The sequence below is a fragment of the Stegostoma tigrinum genome, chromosome 29 (genome assembly GCF_030684315.1).
Source record: "Stegostoma tigrinum isolate sSteTig4 chromosome 29, sSteTig4.hap1, whole genome shotgun sequence".
Taxonomy (NCBI): domain Eukaryota; kingdom Metazoa; phylum Chordata; class Chondrichthyes; order Orectolobiformes; family Stegostomatidae; genus Stegostoma; species Stegostoma tigrinum.
Window position 1 is genome coordinate 42,718,690 of NC_081382.1, and position 27,503 is coordinate 42,746,192.

Sequence of the window (27,503 nt, forward strand, 5' to 3'; positions counted from 1 at the left end):
GTGATATTCAACATTTTTTTGGTTTTCAGTAAAAATTCCAGCATCTGCATTAGTTAGCTCCCACCTTGTTGTCTGTTCGAAAGTTAGATATAAACTTATGATCTACGAGCAGGGTTTTGTTATCATTCCCTCGAGCCTGCTCTGTCACTCAGTAATAACAAAGATCTGATTTAACCATGTTCCTGCCTACCCACAATATCCTTTCACACTAGATTTCACAACCTATCTCTGCCCTAAAAACATTCAAAGACTATTTTTACAGCCTTTTGAAGAAATGAGTTCCTAAGAGACTTACAACTGAGAAAAAAATATTCTCCTTAAGCCTGTCTTAAATAGGTGACACCTGATTTTTAAACAGTGATCCTATTTTTAGAATATCCCACAAATGGAAACATCTTACTCCCTGCACCCTGCCAAGCCCTTTCAGGATCCTGTATGTTTCAGTCAAGTTGCCTCTTATCCTTCTGTGCATCCCTACCTCCAAACCAGGAAGTTCAGGTTCAAGTCCATTGTGCTCCAGAGGTGTGTTTGGAGGTAGGGATGCACAGAAGGATAAGAGGCAACTGGACTGAAACATACAGGATCCTGAAAGAAGAGGGCAGGCTAACACTTCTTCATGTGCAAGGCGGCCCCTCCTGGTCATATTGAACAGGTTGGTTAGAAAGTATCTACAAGCCAAAGCCTATCCATCCTTTCTTCACAGGACACTCTACCCATTACAGGCATTCTGCTAGTAAGCCTTCTCTGAACTGTTTCCAACATATTTACATCATTTCTTAAAAAAGGAGAAAACCAGTACTACATTAAACACTTCAGATGAGGCCTCACCAATACCCTCTGTAACTCCCTACTTTTGTATTTAATTCCCTTTGCAACGAATGACAACATTAGCTTTTCTAATTACTTGCTATGTCTGCCCTGACCTTTGGTGCTTCATGTACCAGGACACACAAATGCTGCTGTACCTTAGCGCTAAGCAACTTCTCACCATTTAGATTAAGTGCTTTTCAGTTTTCATGTCAAAGTGGACAATTCCACATGATACTCAATTTGCCAGATCTTTCCCCATGCACTAAACCTATCTATGTCCTCTTCACAACTTAATCATCTTTCTTGGTGTCATCAGCAAATATTGCAACTACTCTAGCAGAGCTCAACTTTCTACCACAACTCAACAAGGTGGACTCAAATCCGATTTTCCCTTATCGAGAGCCTTAAACGAGGGGAACCAGTCTCAGAATGAGGAACAACTATTTAAGAGAGAAATGAGGAGGGATTTCTTCACTAAGAGGGTGGTGAATCTTTTGGAATCCTCTGCCACAGAAGACAGTCGAAGCTTATTAAGTGAGCAGGTTCAAGACAGAAATTAGATTTTGAGGACTAATGACAAAAACATGATGGAGATAGTGTGGAAAATGGCATTGAGATAGATGACCATGTATAAAACATAACTGCACTCATCAGGACAATTTGCAAGAATACCAATTCAACGCGAAACCAGCATTTATGTTGTATGACAATTCTGTCAAAGCCACGTTTATAAAATCAGGAGAGACACAGATAAATTGAATAGCAAAGCTCTTTTCCCTAGGGTTGGGGAGTTTGTACTAGCTAGAGGTCATACTTTTAAGGTACGAGGAGAAAGATTTAAAAATGGACCTGAGGGGCAACTTTCCACTCATAGGGTGGTTAGTGTGTGGAATGAACTGTCAGAGGAAGTGGTTAGTGCAGGTACAGTAACAATATTTTAAAAACATTTAGACAGGTACACGAAAGGTTGAGAGAGACATGGCCAAACACAAGCAAATGGGACTAGATTAGTTTGGGAAATCTGGCTGGCATGGATGAGTCGGACTGAAGGGCCTGTTTCCGTGTTGTACGACTCTTCAACTCTCAGATTGGTGCTCAGAGAACGCCTTTTCCCGGTGCAGGCACAACAAAGCAAATGGGAGAGTCAAGGACGTCAATGACCTTGAAACACTGGATGGAGGAGTCAGGAGTCAAACTGGGAGATGACATTTTTATACTCAGCCACAATTTTAGCTGACAATAAGTAGGGAAATAAGCAGATACTTTGTTCAGATGCAGCTGTCACTGGGAAAAAGAAGGAAACCTGTAAGGTAACATCACACCACTCAGTCTACAATGCTCAGTTATACAGACAGCTATATCTGGATAGAATCTGCTATTAATACAACACCATGCCCTTTATAACTAACCCTGTAGAATGGTACACCAAGCAGAATTGTTTGGCCATTATTTCATTCTGAATGATAGGACTGCTTCTTTACAAGGTTGGGAAACAACAGCATCCTCAATAAAGCTAAAAACTTAAAGTATGCATTCATTCTGCAATACATACAGGCATAAATATTCAGTAGAAACATTCAATTGGAATTGTACAAATAATTCTGTACTGTATATATTTAAACAGGCACAGATGTGGACCATTTGGCCCTAGGGGCAACCTGATTGAAATATAGAAAATCTTGGGTAGACCTTATTAGGGTAGACATGGAGAGGATCCTATTGTGGAAGAATCTGGCACCAGGATCACTTTTTAAAAAGATCGGGGCGGGGGGGGGTAATGCAAGAACAGACATTAGGGACTTTTTTCTCCTCGTGGAGGGTCATGTGTCTTTGGAACTCTCTTCTGAAAGAAAGGAGACGGAAGCAGAGTTTGGAATATTTTTAAAGGCAGAGGTTGGTAGACTCTTGTCTAACAGGGGAGTGAAAGCTTACTGCATTACACAGGATGGTGAATTTAAGGTATAATCAGATGAACCATGACTTTAGTGAAAGGGACAGCAGGCTTGAGGGGCTGAAACAACCCGCTCCTGATTCAACAGATAGGAATAAGGAGTGGGAAAGGGGTGTTGAGATATATTGGTCAGTCATGATTCTACTAAATGACAGAGTGGGTTCAAAGGACTGAATGGCGTATTCCTGTTCCTATTTATTTCCTTACGATGTTCATTGCTCATACTTAGGGCAACCCCTTCAGCACATGAGCAGAGAGGTGAAAAAAGACTCCTCAGATTGCACACTTCAGACAAAGCTTATCACTAGCAAATCCTGACAAATTCTGTCAGCCTATCTGACCTCGCCGACTCAGGGAAGCAGTCAATTTCATCATTGACCCCTCCCACCTCACTTCGACTCTCTTCCACCCTCTGGCATCGGGCAGAAGATACAAAAGTTTGAAAACATGTACCAACAGATTTAAGAACAGCTTCTGCCCCACTTATCAGATTTATGAACAGATCTCTCATGTATTAGAGATCTTTCTTAGCACCTTCTTTGTAGGTGTATTGCACATTCTGTTCTATTACCCTGATGTTCTTATGTAAGGTAATGATCCATCCGGATAGCATGCAAAACAATACTTTTCACTGTACCTCAAGAACATGTGACAATAATAAATTAAATCAACTTCCAAAGCCATTCCTGCATTTAGCTGTTAGTTTGCTTACACAGTCACACAAAACAAGCATGGTCTACAAGTTCAACAGAGCGCAGTTTTTGAATTGAGGCAAAAATTTGCAGTTAAACATACAAATGCTTTAATCATCTATTCCAGGTGGGAGTGGAGCTGTTTAATACATCATGCCCTTTGTAACCAAATAAATCCTCCGTCAGATTTACAGCCTCTGCTTAAGTGATTTCAGATCGAGACGCTTGCAGCATATGCCACAGACCTTTTCCCACCTTGGCTTTGTCACACGGAGAATTATTAACCACTTATTACTGTTGCATCTAACTTTTTGTTTTAGTTTGGAACCAAGCAAGTGTGCCACGAGTGAGAGATTAACATGCTGATCAGTTATTAGTTTAAACTGAAACAAAAAAAAATTCTACATTCTTCAGTAGATTTGTAGGACATGATTCTCTACAGTTATTGATTACACTAGAGGACAGTCCTACAAGGGCTGAACAAGGATTCAGCTCCTAATTACAAATCCATCAATTTACAGGAGGGGAGGGGCAATATGGTTCCTAAGATTGGGAGAAGTTTCACAGCAAAATGTTTAAAATACCCAATGAAAGATACACCCACTGCAAACAGTTTTGCTTAGTTAATTACCCAAGTGTTATTCTGCCTGCGTGAACCTAGACAGCCAAGATTAGCATCAAACCATCTTTCAGCACCCACCAGCAGAGGGTCAAGGGTAACTCAGGGACAGTGAGGTCAATTGTAGGGACCCCTACCTTTGTAAGAGAGGCTCATTTGAGCAAAGGGACAGATCTTAAGTGGCTTGACAAGGTAAATGCTGAGAGGATAATCCTCTCATTGGAGAGAGTCTGAAACAGACAGCAAAGTCTCAGAATGAAGGGATGCCTACTTAAAGGCTGAGACAAAGCAGAATTTCTTCGCTCAGGGGCTTGTGTATGAGCTTGGAAATCATTGCCACAGAGAGCTACGGCCAGTGTCCTTGTGTATATTTAAGGCTAAGGTCAGAAGTCACATGACACCAGGTTATAGTCCGACAGGTTTATTTGAAATCACAAGCTTTCAGTGCGCTGTACTTTCATCAAGTGGAGCAGCAGCCCTCCAAAAGCTGGCCATTTCAAATAAACCTGATGGACTATAACCTGATGCTGCATGACTTCAGACTTTGTTCACCCCAGTCCAACACTGGCACCTCCAGGTTGTATCTAAGGCTGAGATACATTCTTGATCAGTCGGAGAATCAAGGGTTACGGGAGGCAGAGGGCAGGAGTGAGGAAAGTCAAATCAGCCACGTTCCTGCTGAATGACAGAACAGGCTTGAGGGGCTAAACAGCTTACCCCTTGTGATCTTACTCTGGCTCCCACCCCAACCTGGCCAGACATACGGTAACCAGAACAGGACAGCCTTCAGGACTCAATCTCAGGTTCAATGGTCTTACAGCCCGAACTCTTATCTCCATGTACTTTACCCAGCCCCAGGTCCTATCACGACATGGGCTCCTTTCAGCAAAGATAACCCATTTCCACCCCCTGTTGTCACCTAGCGGGCTTGTCTTCTTCCCTAGTTAATCCCTTTACCTAACGTCTCCCCTCTGTGTTCCAACTGTCTGCTCATTTATCCCCACTCCCTACCACAACCATCAAGATTAATACCACTTTCTCCCAGACAGTGGCAGCTCTGCAGAAAGGTCACTGGACTTGTGAACATATAATGTTGTATTTTTTCCCCTCTCCCTTTACACATGCTGCCAGACACGCCGAGTTTCTCCAGTCATTTCTGTTTTGATAAACAGGAGGACAAGCCCAGCCCCCACCCCCAATAGAAAGGAGCTGAGGCACACACAAATGCAGCTCTGCAATGGTCACATTTGAAATAAATAAAAGAGATCAACATCGTGCACTTACCGCAGCGCGCCCTAAAAGCGCCAACATTTTCACTGTCGACCTCCAAACAAATTGTCGCCCGGCCAGAGACCCATCTCCTTCCAACACGCCCGCCTGGGCGGGGCTTACATTCTGACTGACAGCGCCACAGTCCAATCGCGATCCGCCATTTGACGTCACAGGCGCACCCGATCCAATCGGCGACGGCCCTGCGGGGACAGGCTGCGTTGGTACCCCGCCCACGGCACCTCGCCATGTTTGTGCGGGGCACAGCCATCGGCCTGCCAGGCGAAACAAAACTACAGTTTATACCGGCCCGCGCTTGCTGAGGGGGCCGAGATTAAAAGTCTTCTTCCCCTCCCACCGCGCTCAAAAAGTTGATTCTCGCTCCAAGCCGGAGAGTTGGGCGGCAAGACGGTTTTGCCCCTCACAATAATGGAGGCCCAGGCCTCCGCATGTGTGCAGGGTCTGGGGGCGAAAGTAAGCCCCTTCAATGTCTCTTTCCGTTTGTTTGCCGTCATTCTTAATGCCGACTTCGTGCCGAAACACGAGGACGTTAACGTTTCCCTGGCTTTTCCGACGCAGCCACGGAATGCTGAGGGGGCAAGATGTATGTAATACTGGAGGGTCAAAGGTGGGAGGGTCAAAGGTGGGAGGGCGGGATTTCAGGGTGTAGTTCCGGGTCGGATGTTGTGAGGCAGTTACCAGGAGCAGAATATGGCAGGTTCCAGTGAGTCAGGTCAGTCTCTAAGGAACAGACCAGTTTACAGCCTTTATTCATTCAATGGGCTAGTCTTTGAGCAATTTGCACGTGCAGATGTTTCACTAGACGTGTGCAATTGTTTTATCTGGTGTCCTTACTGTGTGACCAGGGCCACCCTGTACTGTGGCTTCCCACCTCCAGTTTGAAAGGGTAGCCTCCCCCTCTCCAAGTGCAGCTAATGCTGAATGTGAGGGATCCCTCAATCAGCCTGTGGTTGGGCTGTTGCCACCAGGAGCAGGAGGAGGCTGTTTCAGCTCTTCCAAGCCTGTCCTTGTCGTTGATGGAGAGCACCATCTCTACGTTTGCTCCATCTCTATCGGTGCCCTTTGTCAATGCCAGGGGTGCTCGCTCGGCCAGCTCGTGCTCAGATGCGGCAATGAGTAGCTGGGACCTCAGGTTCAAACCTAAGCTCTGGTTTAGTAAGTTTGTGGATGATACCAAAACTGGTGGTATGGTTGACGGCGAAGAAGTTTATCGAAGATTACGAAGGAATTTTTGATCAATTGAGCCAGTGGGCTGAGGATTGGCAGGTGGACTTTAATTTGGATAAGTGCAGTGTAAAACAAGCAAGGGCAGGATTTGTACAGTTAATAGTAGGGCCCTGGGTAGCGATGTCAAACAGAGAGAACCACGGCTTCAGGTACATAGTTCTTTGGAAGTTGCATCACAGAAAGACAGGGTGGTAAAGAAGATTTTTAGCAGGCTTGCCTTCATTGCTCAGACGACTGAGCATGAGTTGGGGTGTCATGTTGAAGTGTACAGGACCTTGGTGGGCCCATTTTTGGAGTGCTCTGTGCAGTTCTGATTGTCCTGCTGTTGGAAGGATATTCCTAAATTGGAGAGGGTTCAGAAAAGTTTTACCAGGATTTTGCCAGGACTGGGGAGTTTGAATTATAAGGATAGGTCGAGACTTTTTGTCACTAGAGTTTAGGAAGTTGAGGGGCAACCTCAATGAAAGTTCATTAAATCATGACAGGCATCGATAGAATAGAAAAAGTCTCTTCTCTAGGGTGGGGGTATTCAAAATTTATTTTTAAGGTGAGAGGAGAAAAGATTCAGAAGGGACCGGAGGCGCAACCTTTTCACAGAGGGTGGTTCACATGTGGAATGAACTGCCAGAGGAAGCGGTAGATGCAGGTACAGTTACAGCATTTAAAAGACATTTGGACAGGTACACGAATAGGAAAGATTTGGAGGGATATGGGCCAAATGCAGGCAAGTGTGACTCGTTTAGTTTGGGAAATGTGGTTGGTATGGAGGGTCTGCTTCTATGCAGTATGGTTCTGGAAACCAACCCCTCCCCATTGCTTCAATAAAATGTAGTGGTGGAACCCAGAAAGCATCTTTAGTGGTAATATCAACGTCATTTGGAGGAAGATTATGGTTACGTTAAAACAATCAAAACTTGAGATTGTGTAATAGATACAACAAATTGATTTTTTTAGAAGTTAGTTCTCTAACATCTCCTTCCCTGAAGGTGTTGATTCTAATTTGGGTACATTACCAATTACCTGGAGACAGTGTGTGTCTGTAAGTTGTACAGTGACGGTGGGGGAATGGTAATCAGATCCCTGTCCTTACCTGATCTGCGTGAGTGTCCCCCTGCTGAGGATCAGCAGGAGCACTGTCTGATTTTCTTCTCCGGCTCTTGCCTTGTTTCAGTTCCTTGGCTGGAGCTGCGTGTTGTAATTTCACAGGAGAACAGGTTTATTAATTGGAGCCTAGAACCATCGGTCTGTGATGTCTGCATTGTACTAGTGGTAGTGAGGGAGAAACGTGCACAATTCATTTGAAAAACAGGAAAGCCAGACTGTACGAGTCACAAAAAATCTCACACGATGGGACTCCTTCCAGCTTGTTCTTTAAGTCTTAAAACTTCAGTTTCCAAATCCGAGGAATCCCTCATGCTGCACTGTCTCTGGAATGTTCCCAGGTGCTGACTGGTCTTCATAATGAAGTTGTGCTTCTTTGTAACCAGCTTGAATTGGTTCCCTCTGCTGTAGCTGTTTGATGGCTTGATTTGGTGTAACAGTTCCCATTTTCAAAATCTTAACTGACTTAACATCAGTAAAAAGGTGACCTGGGCATTATAGTTTTGCTGTTTGTGCACAAATTGCTTTGAACCATAAGAGCAAGTGAATTGGGACCAGGAGTAGGCTGCTTGGCTCTCCAAGCTTGCTCCACCCTCAGTTAGAATCATGGTTGATTGGATCGTTCTCTCAATTCAGTTCCACCTCCCAGATGCACCTTGATTCCCCACTGTTAGTGACGAATCCCAACTACCTTTGCTGTTTTAAAAATCCTATTAAAGACCCCATCTCCATCAGGTGAAGAGGTTCAAAGGTTCATGACTCAAAATGGAAAAAAAAGGCTCTCATCACCATCTGAAATAGGAGACAATTGTCTTCCCTGGAAGACAACAGACATTTTTTAAACAAAAAGTGTTCTCACCTCAATCAGAAAAATGTTTGGAGCATTTTCTGTCATGTACCGTCGCACATCCTGCTAACTGGTGTGTGGGCAGTATTGGTGTGCGCTGTTTGGGGAGACTGTCCTGTTGGGAATGGCTGATCAGATAAAGATGAAGTTCTGTTGAATTCCCGCTCTCCCCATCTGGTGCGTGTTTAATGCCACAGTAATGTGGTTAGTTGATTGGTGATCGCTCTCTTCACTGAGGACAGAATGGACTTCGACACAAGTTGGTGAAATCCTCAGTGAGGGAGAATCTTCCGGAGGCAGCGGTACAAAATCACTTGCTCCTCCCAAATACTGCCCACCCTTCACCCCTCCAGTTCCAAGCATGCTGTGTCCCAAAGTAATAATTTATGCAAGTTCATTCAAAGTTATAAATTTGATCGAATGTAAAGGAAAAAGGGTTTCCAGTGGTAGGCTGGGCACCAGAGGGACTGAGTTTGAAAGCTGCAGAAGCATGCGGAGGGAGGCTGGGGAAATGGATTTTACTGGGGGGGGGGTGCGAGGCTGGGGAAAAAGATTTTATTGGGGGGGAGAGGTTGGGGAAACGGATTTTATTGGGGGGGAGAGGCTGGGGAAATGGATTTTATTGGGGGGGCGGCTGGGGAAACAGATTTTACCAAGGTGAGGGGGAGGCTGGGGAAACGGATTTTACCGGGGTGGGGGGGGAGGCTGGGGAAACAGATTTTATTGGGGGGGGGGAGGCTGGGGAAACGGGCTTTACCAGGGTGGGGGGGAGGCTGTGGAAACGGATTTTAATGGGGGGGGGAGAGGCTGGGGAAAAAGATTTTATTGGGGGGGGAGGCTGGGGAAACGGATTTTATTGGAGGGGAGAGGCTAGGGAAACGGATTTTATTGGGGGGGAGGCTGGGGAAACAGATTTTATTGGGGGGGAGAGGCTGGGGAAACGGATTTTATTGGGGGGGGAGGCTGGGTGGGGAAACGGATTTTACTGAGGTCGGGGGGGAGGCTGGGGAAACGGATTTTACCGGGGTCGGGGGGGGAGGCTGGGGAAACGGATTTTATTGGGGGGGAGAGGCTGGGGAAACGGGTTTTACTGGGGTCGGGGGGGAGGCTGGGGAAACGGATTTTATTGGGGGTGGAGGCTGGGGAAACGGGTTTTACCAGGGTGGGGGGGGAGGCTGGGGAAACGGATTTTACTGGGGTGAGGGGGGGGAGGCTGGGGAAATGGATTTTACTGGGGTGGGGAGGGAGGCTGGGGAAACAGAGTGGGGGGAGGCTGGGGAAAAGGATTTTATTGGGGGGGAGGCTGGGGAAACGGATTTTACTGGGGTGGTGGGGGGAGGCTGTGGAAACGGATTTTACCGGGGTGGGGGGGGGAGGCTGGGGAAACGGGTTTTACCGGGTTGGGGGGGGAGGCTGGGGAAACGGGTTTTACTGGGGTGAGGCTGGGGAAACGGGTTTTACTGGGGTGAGTGGGGGGAGGCTGGGGAAATGGATTTTACTGGGGTGAGGGGGGGGAGGCTGGGGAAATGGATTTTACTGGGGTGGGGGGGGAGGCTGGGGAAACAGCGTTGGGGGGAGGCTGGGGAAATGGATTTTATTGGGTGGGGGGTAGTCTGGGGAAACGGATTTTACTGGGGTGGCAGGGAGGCTGGGGAAACGGATTTTACCGGGTTGGGGGGGGAGGCTGGGGAAACGGGTTTTACTGGGGTGAGGGGGAGGCTGGGGAAACGGATTTTACCGGGGTGGGGGGAGGCTGGGGAAACGGATTTTACTGGGGTGGGGGGGGGCGACTGGGGAAACGAGTGGGGGGAGGCTGGGGAAATGGATTTTATTGGGTGGGGGGGAGGCTGTGGAAACGGATTTTACCAGGTGGGGGGGAAGCTGGCGAAATGGATTTTATTGGGGGGAGGCTGGGGAAACGGATTTTACCGGGGTTGGGGGGGGAGGCTGGGGAAACGGATTTTTTCGGGGTGGGGGAGGCTGGTGAAACGGGTTTTATCGGGGGACAGTGGAAGCAGAGTTGATGGATTTGCATGACTGTGTGAGATCGAAGAGATGGTAGAGGTATGATGGCTACGCGCACTGTTTCATTACAGAAATCTGTCAGGTTTGTACTTCCGTCAGTAAACTCAGACTAATCACAGTTTGAGGAGGGCACCCCGGCAGAGGACCAGTGGGAGCTGGTGCAGGATCTTTCAGCTGGGTCAGGGTTAGGACCCCCACCCACCAGCTCGAATACCCAGGGCTTGCTTCTGCACTGGAGCCTCCTCTTCACTCAAAAAAAACTTCGAGAGGTTCATCAATTACTCTAACTTCACGCTACCCCCCCACAGCTCTGCAATCCATTTTGTGTATTTGAGGAGAAATGGTGGCATACTGGTAACGTCACTTGGCTAGTAATCCAGAACCCCAGGATAATCTTCGGGACGGTGGGTTTGAACCCCACCATGTCAGATGGTGAAATTTGATTCTGTGAAAAGATCAGAACCTCGCTGCTATTGATTGTGGTAAAAGCCCACCTGGTTCACTAATGCCCCTTCAGGGATGGAAATCTGCCATCCTACCTGGCCTGGCTTCCATGTGACTCCAGACCGTGGCAATATGGTTGACTCTGAGCTGCCGTGTGGGCAGTTAGGGATGGCTGTTGCCATTCATGCCCATATTCCATTTACAAATCAAACAAAATTCAATCCCCTTTAGTTCTCATTGAATCTACTTCCAATTCCGTTTCAGCTTGTGTGTCCCAGATCACTGTATTTTTTCTGTGGAATTGTTCCTTAAGCCTCTTTTCCCAAAGGTTTACAGGGTGACGAGGCCGCCTGGTGTTGTACCGTGATGTAGAGAGCAAGGGCGTGCAGTGTTTGTTTGCTGTCCCACATCGATGCACTGGCTTTGCTGCTGCTAGGTTGGAGCTGGTGGAAACATGCAGCAGGAGTTACAGAGCCTGGTGCTGATGTCACTGATAGTAGGAACTGCTGATTTTGGACAATATGAGAGAATAAGGTGTAGAGTTGGATGAACACAGCAGGTCAAGCAGCAGCAGAGGAGCAGGAAAGCTGACGTTTCGGGCCTAGACCCTCCTTCAGTAACACAGCAGAGAAAACTGCAGAACAGTTTCGACTCCTGAAGGACAATCTAGGATTACACTTGACCTGTCTCTCTGTAACAGCAGAGGGCACTGAGGCCTACCTGAACCATGGGTAGCAGCCACTGTGACACTGACAGATGTCCATTTCTGAAGAAGGGTCTAGGCCTGAAACATCAGCTTTCCTACCAAAGGCTCAGAAATATGGGCGTTTTCAGAATCTGAATGTGAGAAAACATCTGATTATAGAAGACTGCTGTCAATAAAGGTGACCAGGATTGTCTCAAAAGCCCACCTGGGTCTCTAGTGTCCTTTATGGAAGGAATCTTGCTGAGCTTATCTACTCTGGTCCTGCATGTGACTCCAGACCCACACAGATGCCCTCTGAAATTACTTAGCAAGTTATACTGTTCAAAAATCCACCTACCCATCATCTTAAGGGCAGCCAGGGGATAGCCAGTAAATGCCCATGTCCTGAGAGTGCATAACCTCCTGACTGAAGCTGTGGGCCAGTATGTACTGGGAGACTAGCTGTTTGGAAACGTGCCAACCCTCTTCAACTGGCCTGATGGAGTAAAGTGAGCCTGCATTGGCTGGACTCCCACAGCCCTGTTGGGTCAGTGGTGTGTCTTGTTGCAGGTGCCTGATCTGTCATCTGTATCGCTCCGTGGCAGCTTCCAGCTCTGTTGGGAAGGGCTGAATGCAATGCTGCGGTTACATTTTTAACGAGCAGCCCATCTGTCAGTGTCACAGTGGCTGCTACCCATGGTTCAGGTAGGCCTCAGTGCCCTCTGCTGTTACAGAGAGACAGGTCAAGTGTAATCCTAGATTGTCCTTCAGGAGTCGAAACTGTTCTGCAGTTTTCTCTGCTGCGTTACTGACTGTCCTGAGCTCTCACAGCCCAGCCCCTCTCTTAGCTGGATGTGGCAATGCTGAAAATCGAAAACGACATGCGTTCTGATTTTGTTTGCACTCCCAGCTCTTTATCCTGGCTTTTTGTTTGCTTTCTGCAATTTGCTTCTTTGCTACTTCTCTCTCTTGTCCAGTCCTTGGGCTCTTTTGTATATTCTCAGTCAGCTGAGGATCTATTTTGTGTCCGATCCTCTCCTGAGTTCGGAGACAAATGGATATGGTTTTTCTAATGTACCTTTCCTTCCTTCTTCAACGATCCCCTTGGTTTCAGCCGATACCCCGTATTTTGCACACTAGCCTGTCAAGTTCGGTATCTCCCCGTATTTCTGGAGGCTTTCGGGGGGGTGTTAAAGCTGCTGTTTAAGCCGTGTTCTTTCTGAAGTTCCAATCAATTGTTATTCCTGAACCAGCACCACTTATTAAAACAAACCAATTGCATGGTTTATATTTTTGTCTGTGGGATCTTGCTGTGTGTGACATTGCAGTACAGCAATGACCAGTGCTTTGGCTGTAAAGGGCTTTTTGATGTCTTTAGCAGTAGGAGCTATAGGAAGGCAGGGTTTTTCATCCTAACACTGTTCTGTGTGTCTGTGCACAGGCTCGTCCCCGGAGGAGGAGATGCGAATTTCTTTCGCCAATCACAACTTTGTTGTACCAAAGAAAGAGATCAACATGTTCCCGGACATGGGCAAGTGGAAACGTTCCAAGGTGCTGGACTGCAGGGGCAGACGTGTGGCTGGGGACTCGGGTGAACAGCTTGTACGACCAGACTGTTGGGGGGGGGGGAGGTGGTGGCTTCAAAATAACATCATAATTCAGAACCTCTGGCCAGAGCTCAGGGGACCTGGGTTTGAATCCTGCCGCAGCACGATCCAGAACAAATATGGAAAATAGAAAGTCTGGCTTCGTGAGAATGATTTCAAAGCGAGTTTTGAGAAGATTTGTAGCTCAGGTTGAGGTTCTGGATGTGAGTTTGCTCGCTGAGCTGGAAGGTTAGTTTTCAGACGTTTCGTCACCACTCTAGGTAACATCATCAGTGAGCCTCCGACGAAGCGCTGGTGTTATGTCCCGCTTTCTATTTATCTGGTTAGGTTTCCTTGGGTTGGTGATGTCATTTCCTGCGTTGGTGATGTCATTTCCTGTTCTTTTTCTCAGGGGATGGTAGATGGGCTCCAAATCAATGTGTTTGTTGATGGAGTTCCGGTTGGAATGCCATGCTTCCAGGATGGCATCTAGCTTCTATTCCTAGAAGCATGGCATTCCAACCGGAATTCCATCAACAAACACATTGATTTGGAGCCCATCTACCATCCCCTGAGAAAAAGAACAGGAAATGACATCACCAACGCAGGAAATGACATCACCAACCCAAGGAAACCTAACCAGATAAATAAAAAGCGGGACATAACACCAGCGCTTCGTCGGAGGCTCACTGATGATGTTACCTAGAATGGTGACGAAACGTCTGAAAACTAACCTTCCTGCTCAGCGAGCAAACTCACATCCAGAATGATTTCAATCTTGCTAAAAACTCATGTGGTTCATTAGTCCCCCTTTTAGGGAACAAAATCTGCCGTGCCTACCTGGTCTGGCCTACATGTAACTCCAGACTCTCAGCTATATGGTTGATTCTTAACGATTAGGGACGGGCAATTAAATGTTGGCTTAACCAGCGACCCTGTTGAGAAATAAAGAAAGACTTAATTTTCATTTAATTAACTATGCCTCCCCACCCGAGCTGCTGTCTAGTTACAGGAACGCTTTCCCCTGCAATGTCAGGCTCAGGGGGTAGCACTGGTATGAGAGTTAGTGTGGAAGGTTCAATCCCTACAGCCACCCCAGTCACTCTGGGATTAAATCTGGCCTGTCATTCCCAGTCCTGAGTTGAGACGGTGCCATCTTTTAGATGAGTCGTTAAACTGAGGCCTTTATTGGTATCCCAGGTGGACATAAAGGATCCCATGGCCACTATTTTGATGAAGGAGGGTATTATTAAGATGGAGAGGGTTCAGAAGGGATTTACCAGGAAGTTGCCGGGTATGGAAGGTTTGAGTTATAAACAAAGGCTAGAACTTTGTTCACTGAAGCATGGGAGGTTGAGAGGCGACCTGATAGAAGTTTACAAAATAACGAGAGGTATAGATAGAGTTAGTGGCAGTTGTCTTTTCCCTAGGGTGGGGGATTTCAAGATTGGGGGGGCATTTATTTGAGGTGAGAGGAGAGAGGTTTAAAAAAGACAAGAGGGGTAAACCTTTTACACAGAGTGCGTGGAATGAACTTGCTGAGGAAGTGGTGGGTGTGGGTACAATTACAATGTTTAAAAGACATTTGGATAGATACACGAATAGGAGAGGTTTGGAGGGATATGGGCCAGGCTCAGGTAGGTGGGGCTGGTTTAATTTGGGATTAGATTCATCGAAATGTTACATTTGGACTGAAGGGTCTGTTTCTGTACTATATGACTGTATAAGAGCAGGGAGCGTTCTCCCCACTGTCCTGTTCAATGTTCATCCCTCCAATAATATCGAGAAAACAGGTTATTTGGTCGTTGCAACTTTAATTGGAAATGGGTGACACCAGGCACTCGAGCCAACCACATTGGCTGTGGGCCTGGAGTTACATATCGGGCCAGACCAGGCAAGGATGGCAGAATTCCTTCCCTAAAGGACATTGGTGAACAAGGTGGATTTTACTGCAACTGATGGTGGCTTTGTCTTTACCATCACTTTATATTCCAGTTTTCTTCACTGGATTTTACTGCCCTGGTGGGGTTTGAACCCTGCCCTGACCACATCGGTCTGTGCTCCTGGATTGGTAGTCCTGTAAAGTTATCACAATGCCACCATATGTGCCATGGCTCTTTAAGCACCTTGCTGTATATAAATTGGCTAACGTGTTTGTTTTATTACTGCAACAATTGCACTTCGATACATAACACATTGGCCGTTTCTCACTGAGACACGCTGTATCTTTCTGCATCATTATGGTGCCCTGACTGCTGCCTTTTTATTTATTTGTGGGAGACAGGCATTGTTAGCTGGCCTCGTATCCGTTGCCCATCCTTAACTGCCCTGAAGATAATGGCGGCGGTGACTGTGAATTGCTGCAGTCAGTGCGGTGTCGGTATGATGCTGTTCAGGAGGTGGATCTAGGATGTTGATCCAGGCAGGGTCAAGGACTGGAGCTGTATTTCCAAGGCAGGATGGTGAGGGCTCGGAGGGGAGTTTGCAGGTCGTGGCATTCCCGTGTCTCCTTGCCCTTGTCCTTCAGGGTGATAGAGGAACTGGTTTTGGAAGGCACTGTCGAACGAGTCTTGGTGAAAGTATTTAGAAATGATTTTAAAAACAGAATACATGTTTAAACCTCGAATTATCCCAAAGCATGGAGATGTTTTATGATTAATCAATCTCTCTGTCTCTTTCTGTAGGCCTACACTGACTACATTGGTTTTGTTCTGACCCTGAATGAGAGTGTGAAAGGGAAGAAACTCACATGTGACTATAAAACCTCTGCGGTAGGGATAATTCTGGTCTGGGGCTTTACTCGATTCATATCCATTTCCACATAGCCTTTACTGGACAGCAGTGTGGGAGGGCTGGGTTTTAATGAACTACAGCAATAACCTGCATTTCTGTAACGTCTTTTAAAATATCCTAAATGACTTCGGGTGTGAAGTCAGGCAAAACGTGACAGCGAACTGAAGGAGGAAGTGACCCAAAGTTTAGCCAAAGTGAGAATTTAAGGAGCATCTTAAAGGGGGAGACTGTGATTCAGAGCTCGAGGGAGGGAATTCCAGAGCTTAGGACCTAGGCTGATGGTAGCAGATTCTTTCTGCTCCATTCCTCCCATCGCAATTAAACAAAGATGGTGTGAGAATTAGAATTGAAATGCAAGTGGCCCCAAAGAGCTAGTACAAGATGAAGTTTGCAAGTTCTGTTCTTGTATCAGTCTAAGGGGGTTCCCAGACTTGCTGAGTGAACTCCAGCTTTCTTCCAGCCCCTCGGTCCCTGCCACTTTCCCCTTAACGAGTGCCAGCCAGAATGGGGAGGCTGCTTTGCATTCTGGTTCGGTTAGCCCCGTGTCCTTTGTCCTCCCTGCAGCATCACTGAGATCAGCAGTTCGTCATTTAGAGTAATGTGAACGTCAGGCCAGTATTGCAGTACATTTACCTGACGTCGCAATGTTTATCACCTCGGGAAGCACATCAGGAAAACCGAGAGGTTGCTAGAGACCTGAGATGTAAAATTGGAGTAACTTGTACATTCTTTTTAAATAAAACAGGACTTGCTTCTGATGAAGGGTCTAGGCCCGAAACGTCAGCTTTTGTGCTCCTAAGATGCTGCTTGTCCTGCTGTGTTCATCCAGCCTCACACCTTGTTATCAAGGACTTGTTTTTAATTTTGATTATGCAGCACTATTCACAACCTTGGCTGTTCCCAAAGCAGTTTCCAGCCTCGAAGTACTTGTTAAAGTGTACTCACTGTTCGAATGAAGGGAATACAGCAGCCAACTTTCATCGCAACCTCCCACGCACAGCAATGTGCAAAACAGCCAGAGGGATGTGACCGAGGCGGTTGGGGTGGAGGGGTGGGGGGTGGCACAGAGGGCGATTTACCAGGATGTTGCCTCAGCTGGAGTGTTTCAGTGATGAAGAGAGATTGGACAAAGCGGGCTTGCTTTCCTTGAAGCAGAGGCGATCTAGGCCGATTCGATTGAGGTGTATACACAGGGAGTAACTCTTCCCCACGGCAGGGTCATTGATGGAACATGAGGGGCAGGACATTTTGAGGGGAACTGCGGAAGCATTTTTTCGCCCAGACGATGGTGTGAATCTGGAACTCACTGCCTGTGGAGGTGGCAGAGGCAGAAACCCAGAGGGATTTAGAGTGCATTTGTGATGCCAAGGCAGTTTTTCACCAGCGTAAACTTGAGGGGCTGAAGGCTGACACCTTGATGACTGATTTTTTTTTGTGTGATGTTGCCTGCGATGGAAGCGTTCGTCTCAGGACACGCTGGAGAACTCCTCACACTTGCCATAATAATGGCACTTTTATTGCGCACCGGAGAGAAGAGGTGTAGACTCAGAATGGTTTGTCCAAAGGCCAGCACCTCTGACAATGCAGCACTGACTCTGTACTGCAACGGGAGTGAAAGTGCTCAGTTTCCTGGATGGGAGCCAGGGCCCCCACGGACTGTAGAGGAGACAGCGATTGAGATCTGTGAGCCTCGAACTCCTTCATACACACTTCTGGTCTGGGTAGCTTCCCAAAGTGTGGAAGCAGGCTATTTGGCCCATCACATCCACACCGACCCTCCAAAGTGCATTCGACCCAGCCCCAACCTCCTACCCTATCCTTATAGCCCAGCATTTCCCATGGGTAACCCACCCACCCTGCACGTCCCTGGACACTGTAGGCACTTTAACATGGCCAGTCCACTGAAGCTGCACATCTTTAGGTTGTGGGAGGAAACCAGAGCAAACCCACACAAACAGGGTGAGAGCACGCAGACAGTCACCCGAGGGTGGAATCGGACCCAGGTCCCTGGTGCTAATCACTGGGTCACTGTCCCACCCCAGTTAAGAACCAGCTTATCCTGGGAGTCCCAGCATCCAACAACACCAACCAAAGTAAAATGGACTGGACTCCAGAGATCAGAGTGAAGGCATGTAGCACCGTGGGTTTCCCTCCGAGACAGTGAGTGAGTGTGGGTGTGCGATATGTTCCCACCTCACTGACCAACACCCACTTCCTATCTACACTGACCTAGCTTCATGCCTACCTCCTTGATCAGTCTATCTTCCCTCCCACCTACCCGCCCCTCCCTCCCTCCCTCCCTCCCTCATTGACCAAGCCCCATCTCAACTCCCTACCTACATTCACCTTTACTGGCTCCATCCACACCTCCTTGACCTGTCTGTCTTCACTCCACCTACCTGCTCCTGTATCCACCATCTATCATCGCTTCCTCCTCTCTATTTATTTCAGAGCCCTCTTCCCCTCCCCCATTTCTGAAGAAAGGCCCAGACCTGAAACGTCAGCCTTCCTGCTCCTCTGATGCTACTTGGCCTGCTGTGTCCATCCAGCTCTGCACCTTGTTATCTCAGAGTCCAGCAGGAGCAATTCGTATTATGTCTGAAATAATTTTATTCTGTGTAAGTGACCAGTCTGCAATCCACCTCCTTTGTACGAGGCTTGTAACTGAGGCCCCACTGGCCTGCTTAATGGAGTTACTGGTACGATTTCAAAGAGACCGGGGTGGGGTGTTCTCCCTGGTGTGAAAACAAACTGCTGAAAAAAATCAGTGGGTCTGGGAGCATCAGTGGAGAGAAACAGAGTTAATGCTTCAATTCCAAAGACTACTGTTCAGAACAAGAAGAAGCTGGAGAAGAGTCATACTGGACTTGGAAATTTAACTCTGTTTCTCTCTCCACTGATGCTCCCAGACCTGAGTTTCTCCAGCACTTTATTTTTTTTTTAGTTTTAGACGTCCAGAATCTGCAGTATTTTGCTTTCATTTGAGAGTTCTCCCTGATGTGCTGAACCAACTTGACTCCTCGAAGACCATCACCAGATCATCTGGTTGTTATCACGCTGGGATTGTTGAGAGCCAGCTGTGTGTGATTCGACGTGCTTATTAGTACTTTGTTACCTGTAAAGTGAAATGTACAAAATTTTTGACAGGGAGATGCAGAGAAGTTGTTTCCCCTATGGACAGAGGTCATAATCTAACCTATTTGAGAACAGATGAGGGAGAATTTCTTCAAGGGGATTCTTTACCACAGAGGGCTGTTGAGGCCAAGTCATTAACTAAATTCAAAGCTGACGTGCACTTGCTTTAAATCAGTAAAGGGTATCAAAGTTTTTTTGGAAAAGGCAGGAAAGTGGAGCTGAGGATTGTCGAGTCAGCCATGATCTCACTGAATGGGGGAGCAGACCTGATGGGCTGGATGGCCCACTTCTGCTCCTACACCTCTTGGTCTAAGTGCTTTGGAGTGCTCTGAGGTCCTGAATAGCGGTTTGACGCTTTCTTTCTGCTGCGCCTGGTGTTCGGGAAGAGGGACTGACACCCCTTTTTTCGTTTGCAGCCGGTGGAGAAGTTGATCATGCTGCTGAACACACTGGACAAGTGGATCGATGAGACCCCTCCAGTCGACCAGCCTTCCCGATTTGGGAACAAGGCCTTTCGCACTTGGTACAGCAAGCTGGAGAAGGTAAAAACCGGGAGAACTGCGGATTCTGTAAAGTGGAAACAAAAGGATAAATTGCTGGAAATGCTCAGCAGGTCTGGCAGCGCATGTGAAGAGAAATCCTCGTTGATGTTTTGGGTCTGGTAAACCCGACCCAAAACATTAACTGTCACTTTCTCTGCACAGATGCTGCCAGACCTGCTGAGCTTTTCCAGCAACTTGTGTTTGTGTTTTTGAAGAAGGTACTGTATCATTGAAACGGTCCACATGGGCAAAGCTTTATGAAGTGTGTCTCGGTAATAAATCCTTGCGTAAAAGCAAACTCCCATTAGTACTACTTTGAGAAGTGACCAGTTTTAATTTTGGAGGTGGGATTGTGGCTCAACAGACTAATGTGGCAGTGAGGCTGTCCCGTTAGATTTAAACTGATTAGAGAAGTAAGTTTAAGAAGGATGTGGTTAAAAGAATTGATCAACACGTAGAACCCTGGGTAAGTGTAGAGATACCGAGGCGTACTTCCAGAAGCAGTCAGAGATTGTGTTTTTATTTCCTGTGTGGACGGGCAAGGACTTGATCCCCAGCATTGTTGGAAATGAACAGCAGCTCAGGGCAACATTCAGTTCTTTTGAGAGGCCATTTGGACCTGAAACATTAACTACACAGATGCTGCTCTAACCTGTTATGTGTTTTGGGGTGACACAGTGGCTCAGTGGTTAACACTGCAGCCTCACAGCACCAGGGACCCGGGTTCGATTCCAGCCTCAGGTGACTGTCTGTGTGGAGTTTGCACATTCTCCCTGCGTCTGTGTGGGTTTCCTCCGGGTGCTTCGGTTTCCTCCCACAGTCCAAAGATGTGCAGGCTAGGTGGACTGGCCATGCTAAATTGCCTGTAGTGTTCAGGGGTGTGTGGGTTATAGGGGGATGGCTCTGGGTGGGATGCTGCAAGGGGCAGTGTGGGCTTGTTGGGCTGAAGGGCCTGTTTCCACACTGAAGGGAATCTAATCTAAAGATAATGGGAACTGCAGATGCTGGAGAATTCCAAGATAATAAAATGTGAGGCTGGATGAACACAGCAGGCCAAGCAGCATCTCAGGAGCACAAAAGCTGACGTTTCGGGCCTGGACCCTTCATCAGAGAGGCTCTCTCCAGCCTCACATTTTATTATCTTGGAATCTAATCTAAACTCTGCTTTCCAGCATTTTTTTTTTAGTTTTTATTTCCGATTTCTAGCATCCGTTGTATTTTGCTTCTGCGCCGGGGAGGGGTTGAGCCAGTCTCTGCTTATTTAGTTAGTATCAACAGTATTAATACATTAGCCACTAGTGTCAATAGTATTAGCATCAGTGCAGAGCTGCTAGTATCGATAGTGTTAGTTCACGAGCATCTATGCAGATAACTACTAGTATCAATGGTGTTAGCATCAGTACCGGTAACTGCTGCCTCGATGAGGGACTTTTGACTTTATTGTTGCATTTCTTGTGCCTCAGCTTCACTGGGTCAGCCATCCCAGTCTGTCTCCCTGACAATGTACCTTCACCGTCCTGGTTAGGCTCGGTGTTCCTTTTCTGCTGGGTCCCTGGCGGAGAAAGTCCCAAGTTTCTCATGTCCGTGCTCTGGAAGCACGGTGCCAGGTGAGTAGATGGTGGGTTTTGTGCAGCAGTGCCCCTGCAGTCAAATAGCCGGGTGGCGTTCGTGGTTCGGGCTATCCTGTGACGGACAGAGGCCTTGATGTAGAAGTAAGGACCGAAATGCCTTAAACCTAAAACAGAAGGGAAATGACACAGCAGCTCGTCGTAAATTTGTCCAGGATTTGTGGCCCCCAAGCTGTGCCCTGTGGGAGCGTCACTGTCCCCTGTTGTTCCTGAGAGTGGGAGGTTGGGGAAGCATAAGGCCATTCCACGTGTACAGGGCTAGGCTGCCTCATGCCATTCTTCGGCTCCCAGCACTGATTTGCTTTCTTGTCACAGGAGGCTGAGAACTTGGTTTCCAATGTGATTCCCCGTGAGCTGAGTGCTGCTGTTGTCGAAGCTGCAGTGTATTTAAAGGAATCGGTGGGAAACCCAACGAGAATAGACTATGGAACAGGTAACCACAACTTCATATCCCTGCGCCTGGGTGGAGAGGGCAAATCAATGGAGCACTGCAGTTTTGGTGCGCAGAGCCTAGCTCTTATTTTGGAGAATAACTGTCCAAAGCCAGTCTCCCTCTGTCTGTCGTGTGCCTTGTTACCCCCCCACCCCCAACTATCCTCAAACCACTTGAAGGGCCTGGCTCTCCGCAGCGGCTTAGACGTAACCCCCCCCCCCCCCCCGCCACCTACTTCTCCTCAAATCAAATAGAGATCACTGCTGTTTGAGGGTTGTTCAGTTTGAAAAACGGTCCTTGCGTTTTGCTATGTTTCGCCACCTTCACACGCTCTGTGAGGTGTGAAAAGATACCTTCTGCGAAAGGAATCTTACGTTTGTGGGAGGCAACTCTGCCGCCCGCCGACTGTCGAAGCTGGTTGAAAGGATGTAATCAGGTGAACAGACAGAGGCTGTTTCTCCCCACCCCCCTGTGAGCGAGATCCAGAGCAGGGGCAGGACCTTCACATTTGGGCCAGGTCACTGGGGGCTGATGCCTGGAGGTGCTCAGGTGAGGGGGTGCTTGTGACTTCCTCTTCCTGCTCTCAAACGCTGTCGGGATCAGCAGGTGCCAGTAAAAGCTGCATTTGATAGGTTCTTGTGGAGTTAGGCCGTTGAGTCTTTTGTAGCCAGACGTGTAAATAGAGTTGAGATCTAACCAGGCAGGATGGAATGGAAAGGTGGGGGTGAGGCTTGGAGGGTTGTATTGCCATCTCCTGTTTGTGTCTCACCCTACGTGGCCACGCTTTATGTGGATGTTTTTACAGTGGGAGTGGGCTGGCCATTGATACCAAGCCCGGCCATTGGAGGCATTTTCTGTAGACCTCTGTGTACGGTGATTAGCCACAGCAGTGGGGAGTGCAGTGCTTCCAAGATTCATTATGGTTAGTGTGCATTTTGGTGAAAGCACTGGCTGCACATCAAAACCAGGGTCTGTCCAGCTCTGAATGTATTGCACAGTGTCAATCAGAGTTTTACCCATATGGTCTTATCTGTAAATCACCAACCTCCCCCTTGCTTCCGAAACCTGAGCGCATCTACATACTTATTTAGATGCAATATATATCCTGCAACCAACATTGTTTTTAAAAAAAGCGTTGGAGCCATTACCGCTTGATGCGGCTTGCTTTCCTTTTTCTTTAACCGGCGTACAGGAAGTTAGTGACCGGGTGATGTATTTCTGGTAAACAGTGAGAATGCAGTGGTTATTTTTGTAGTTCCTCATGAAGGAGGTCTCTCCGCTAACGCCTGCTGCAGTGAAGCACTTTGCAGTTCCTAGATAGCACACTAGATGGTAGTGTATACTCAGTAATTGGATCTCTGAACACACTCATTTGGGATCTGGAGATTAAACCTACCATCTGCTGATGTGTGCTGTGATTCATTATTTACCCCCCACCCCCCTCCAATTCTGACCCATGACGCTGCTCCCCTTTCACTGGTGTTAGCTGTGAATGGACTTGCTGTCAGGCCTCTGTTGACGTGCCACTCAGCACAGTGACACGGGCTTGAGTTAATTCAGAACCCGATTTTGATTTCTGTCCTCACTTCCAGTCTCGTTCTTTATTCACTGTGTAAGGAATCCAGATCCCGTCCTACTTCGGCACATCATCTCCCGGTTCCTGACGCCAGATATAGCTGCTCAGAGTTTTAAAAAAAACAGGAAATGCTCAGCAGGTCTGGCCGCTTCTGCGGAGAGAGAAACCGAGTTAATGTTTCAGACTGGTGACCTTTTGTCAGTGTCTGCAAGAAAGGAGGGCGGTGTGTCTGTCAGTGAATGCCGAAAGCCGAATGATATTATCCGCCAAATAACTCGGAATGTCACCTTCAATCTAAAACGCATCGAATTTACTTTTCACAATCTCCAGATCTCCCATGCACTCTCACCCAATAGAACCACTGCCATGATGTAGGAAAAATGCCAAGCAATTTAACACCCGGCAAGTTTCCACATTGTACAGCACTGACCAGAGAAAGCCTGATGTTGGTTAGATAATAAGTATTGACCAGGAGATCCCTTCTAATCACTTCTGATAGGAACCATGAGATTACCCCTGTCCCTCCGAGAGCACAGACAGGACCTTCTAAGCTCAGTGAGCAGCGCCCGCTCAGTGCGGCCCCTCTGACACGGGGCAGCGCCCGCTCAGTGGAGACCCGTCGTCTCCCAGCTTCACATGTGAGCCACGTATACTGTGTTGCTGAACTACTGACAGAAGTGGTAACTAGCTGTTCCAGTTACTGCCACCCTTCACTGTGCCAGGAGCATCTGGAGAGGGGGATATGGGGTAACCATTGTTGTGAAGTGTGAAGCTTTCCATGAGGAGTGGGCACTTCTAGGATGACAGCCCCACAGTAACCACTTGGTTTAGTTTCATTCTTTGAGTGTTTGCATTGTGCTTCAGTTAAATTGGGTTTTCTGATTGACAGATGTGTTATCAATAAGGATGGCTTGAGACAAGGCAGCTCCTTCCTGCTGTGAGACAATTGCATTCAGAGTTCCTCCGTCTCCTCCGTCCCCCCCTCCTGCTGTTCTGTGACCTGCTGGGAGCTGCGTACAGTGCAATGTTTTCATGCCTTTTCCCTCCCATTGGGGAAGTACCCAGGCTTCAATCTGTACTGAAACCTCTTGAGCTCTGTCTCCCACTGACATGTGAGGTCTCCTGTTGGGGTGCTGGCTCTTGCAGGGAACCTCACTGTTGTGTCACTGTGAAAATTGTTTGGTTTCGTCCATAACTTTCGTGTCACTGAACTGAGGTAAACGTGTGAATCTGTGTGGTGCGTGTGAGAGAGGGACCCAACTCAGCTGAGTGTGCACGTGTTGGATTACATCAAGATTAGACTCTGCTGTGATGCAGTCCACAGTCGAATAGCCCGTGAAGGCCAGTAGCACCAACTGATTTGCATAGAAATCAAGAGGGCAGATTGGAGCCTTCAAGTCCAAAGTAAATAAAGTTTCATCAGAGATATCTTTGTGTCCTTTTGTGTGAAACCAGGGGCTGCCTGATTTATTCTGTCTGCCATTCTGTCACAGGCCATGAAGCTGCCTTCGCTGCTTTCCTCTGCTGTCTCTGTAAGATCGGAGTCCTGAAGGTGGATGACCAGCTTGCTATTGTTTTTTGTATATTTGATCGGTGAGTGCTGTGCTCCTCCCTGTCCGCTTCCCTTTGGATTGGGTTACACTATGGAATTGAATGCACTGTAGCCCAACAGGGTTAAGGCTCCTGCTTCTGATGGCTGCAACAAAAATTTGCATTTGTAGAGCACCTTTAACATCACAAAACATCCCAAGACATTTTGCAAGAAAGTCAATCAGACAAAATTTGACACTGAGCCACAGAAGATTTAGTTCAGGTAGAGATTTTAAGGACAGTGATGTGAAAAGGCTTATGGAAGGAATTCCAGACTTCAGGACCCAGGCCCAGCTTATGAGGAGTCTCAAAACTGGGAACTGAAGGCACAATGAAATTGACCCAATTGGGTGATGGAGAAGGGAATTCTATCTGGTCTGAGTACAGTAAAGGGATGCATTTGGGATAAAAAGGGGTCCCATTTTAACCATGAGTTTTTAATAACTTTAAGCGTGGTTAAATGTAAATAGTTTAGTTTATTCTATTTTCTGTTCCTTTCTTTTGCCAAATAAACTTCTGACATATTGGTAAAATCAAATTGACAACATTGTGAGCTTGTGATCCGGTGAGAAACCACTGCGTTACAGACAGGAGAAAGATACAGACTATGATCTATCAAGCCAGGTTTCAGGGTGGGATCGGATTTATCTGGCAATATCGTCAGCTTTGATCATCAGAGCACAAGGTGGGAGAAGGATAGAAGCCTGTGCTGTAAGGCTGGGATGCAGATGTGGACAGAGGGGCCTCCTGTGGAGAAGGTACTTGGTGGTAATGTGACAGGGCTTAGTAATCCAGAGGTCCAGGCTGGAGATCTAGGAATAATCCTGCCACACCAGTTCGTGAAATTTAAATTCATAAACTCTGGAATAGAAAGTTAGTCTCATAATTTCAGCAATCAACAACTGTTGTAGAAGTCCATCTGTTTCACTAATGTCCTTCAAATAATGTCCTTCCGAGAAGACCATTAGATATGGGAGTAGAAGAAGGCTATTTAGCCCATAGAGTCTGCTGTGCTATTCAGCGTGATCATGTCTGATTCAATTAAGTCCCCTAAGAATCTTGTATGTTTCAATAAGGTGTACTCTCATTCTTCTGAACTCCCATGAGTTTGACCCAATCCTCTCCCTTATAAGCCAGTCACACTATACTGGACAGAAACCTAGCAAAGTCTTGGATAATGGGACTAAAACTGTTCACAGTATTCCAGCTGTAGTCATGAGTCGTACTTTGTATAGTTTGTGTGGTTTTGTACTGTCTTTGAAATAAAAGACAACATTCCATTTGCTTTCCCTATTCTCGGCTGAACATGGATATGATTTTCAGGGACAAGGAACCTCTGCAGCTTTCTGCAGTCTTTCCCCATTTAAATAATAAACAGCTCCTTTATTCCTCCTGCTAAAATGCGTAATCTCATATTGTTCCACGTTATAATAAATCTGCTAAATTTTTGCCTGCTCCCTTAACCTGTCTATATCCCTTGTGTCATCCTCACTACTTACCTTGCCACCTGTTTTTGTCATCTGCAAACTTGGTGATTATACATTCACTTCCCTCACCCCCCAGCTTGGATCCCTGTGGCAGTACATTTGCTATTGGGTGCCATTGTCAAAATGACACCCGATCCCAATTTTCACTTCTGTTAGTTAGCCAATCCTCTATCGATGCTGGTGGATATTTGAATCAACGCACTTATAACTGTCAGGGCACACTTCTGGGGCAGCTGGGCCTTGAACCTGTATCTTCTCCAGCCGACATAAAGACCCACTGCACTTCAGGGCCACTATCTGTACTAACACTCTACTCCCAGCACCGTGGTCTCTTATATTAAATGGCCTAAGGTGTGGTGTCTTATTGAAGCCTTTTGGAATTCTAAGTACATTACATCTGCTGATCCCCCTTTGTCTATCCTGCTTGTTCCCTCCTCAGAGAATTGTCGTAAATCCATCAGACATCGTGGAGCCATGCTGACTCTGCTTCACAGTATAGATTTCCAAATGCTCTGCTATTCTATCCTCTTGTAATAAACTGTAACATTTTCCCCGTGGCAGAAGTGAAGGTAACTGGTCTACCGTTAACACACTTATTCAAAAAGTGAGATATGTTGCTAGTTTTCCAATCACCTGAGTCTTTCCTGGATCTAAGGATGCTTGGAAGATTACTACCAGTGAATCCGCTGCCCTTGTAGCTCCTTCTTTCAGCACTTTAGGATGTATCCCATCAGGTCCATGGGACTTGACAGCCTTTAACCCCCTTAGTTTCCCTTGTACTTTTCCCTAATAGATTTTAGTGTTTATTTTCTCCCTATCTTTACTCCACAATTATTTAGTAACTTTGCAATGTTGTTACTGTCTTCTATTGTGACACCTTATGCAGAGTATTTATTCAACTCTTCAAATTTCACAAGTCTTCATTATTATTTCCTCAGTCTCTAAGAGGCCTATGTTTGTTTTAGTTCATTCCTTTTATGCATACTTGAAGGAGGTCTAACTGTTTTCTTTTATATTTCTTTGTAGTTGACCCGCACGGTTT

The 27,503-nt window shown here is 47.0% G+C and overlaps 2 protein-coding genes across 5 annotated transcripts in view; one reads left to right on the plus strand and one right to left on the minus strand.

The window, feature by feature from the left end:
- The window catches only part of crata (carnitine O-acetyltransferase a), a 58,280-nt gene extending 52,816 nt beyond the window's left edge, over positions 1 to 5,464 (minus strand). For 2 of the 4 annotated variants that reach the window (XM_059638378.1, XM_059638377.1), the window contains exon 1: positions 5,357 to 5,458. Coding sequence is in view for 1 of the 4 variants with exons in the window: in XM_059638376.1 (XP_059494359.1) it covers positions 5,357 to 5,383 (27 nt within the window). In the remaining 3 variants the exon portion in view is untranslated. Of the gene's footprint in view, positions 1 to 5,356 lie in introns of all 4 variants that reach the window. The other 2 variants (XM_059638376.1, XM_048559252.2) reach the window with 2 other exon arrangements.
- A 532-nt stretch (positions 5,465 to 5,996) lies between these two features.
- ptpa (protein phosphatase 2 phosphatase activator) overlaps positions 5,997 to 27,503 on the plus strand; it is a 52,511-nt gene continuing 31,004 nt past the window's right edge. The window contains exons 1-6 of the mRNA XM_059638291.1: positions 5,997 to 6,074; positions 13,133 to 13,242; positions 15,962 to 16,048; positions 19,622 to 19,747; positions 21,691 to 21,808; positions 24,878 to 24,977. Coding sequence (XP_059494274.1) covers positions 6,053 to 6,074; positions 13,133 to 13,242; positions 15,962 to 16,048; positions 19,622 to 19,747; positions 21,691 to 21,808; positions 24,878 to 24,977 — 563 coding nt within the window. The 5' untranslated portion in view covers positions 5,997 to 6,052. The remainder of the gene's footprint in view (positions 6,075 to 13,132; positions 13,243 to 15,961; positions 16,049 to 19,621; positions 19,748 to 21,690; positions 21,809 to 24,877; positions 24,978 to 27,503) is intronic.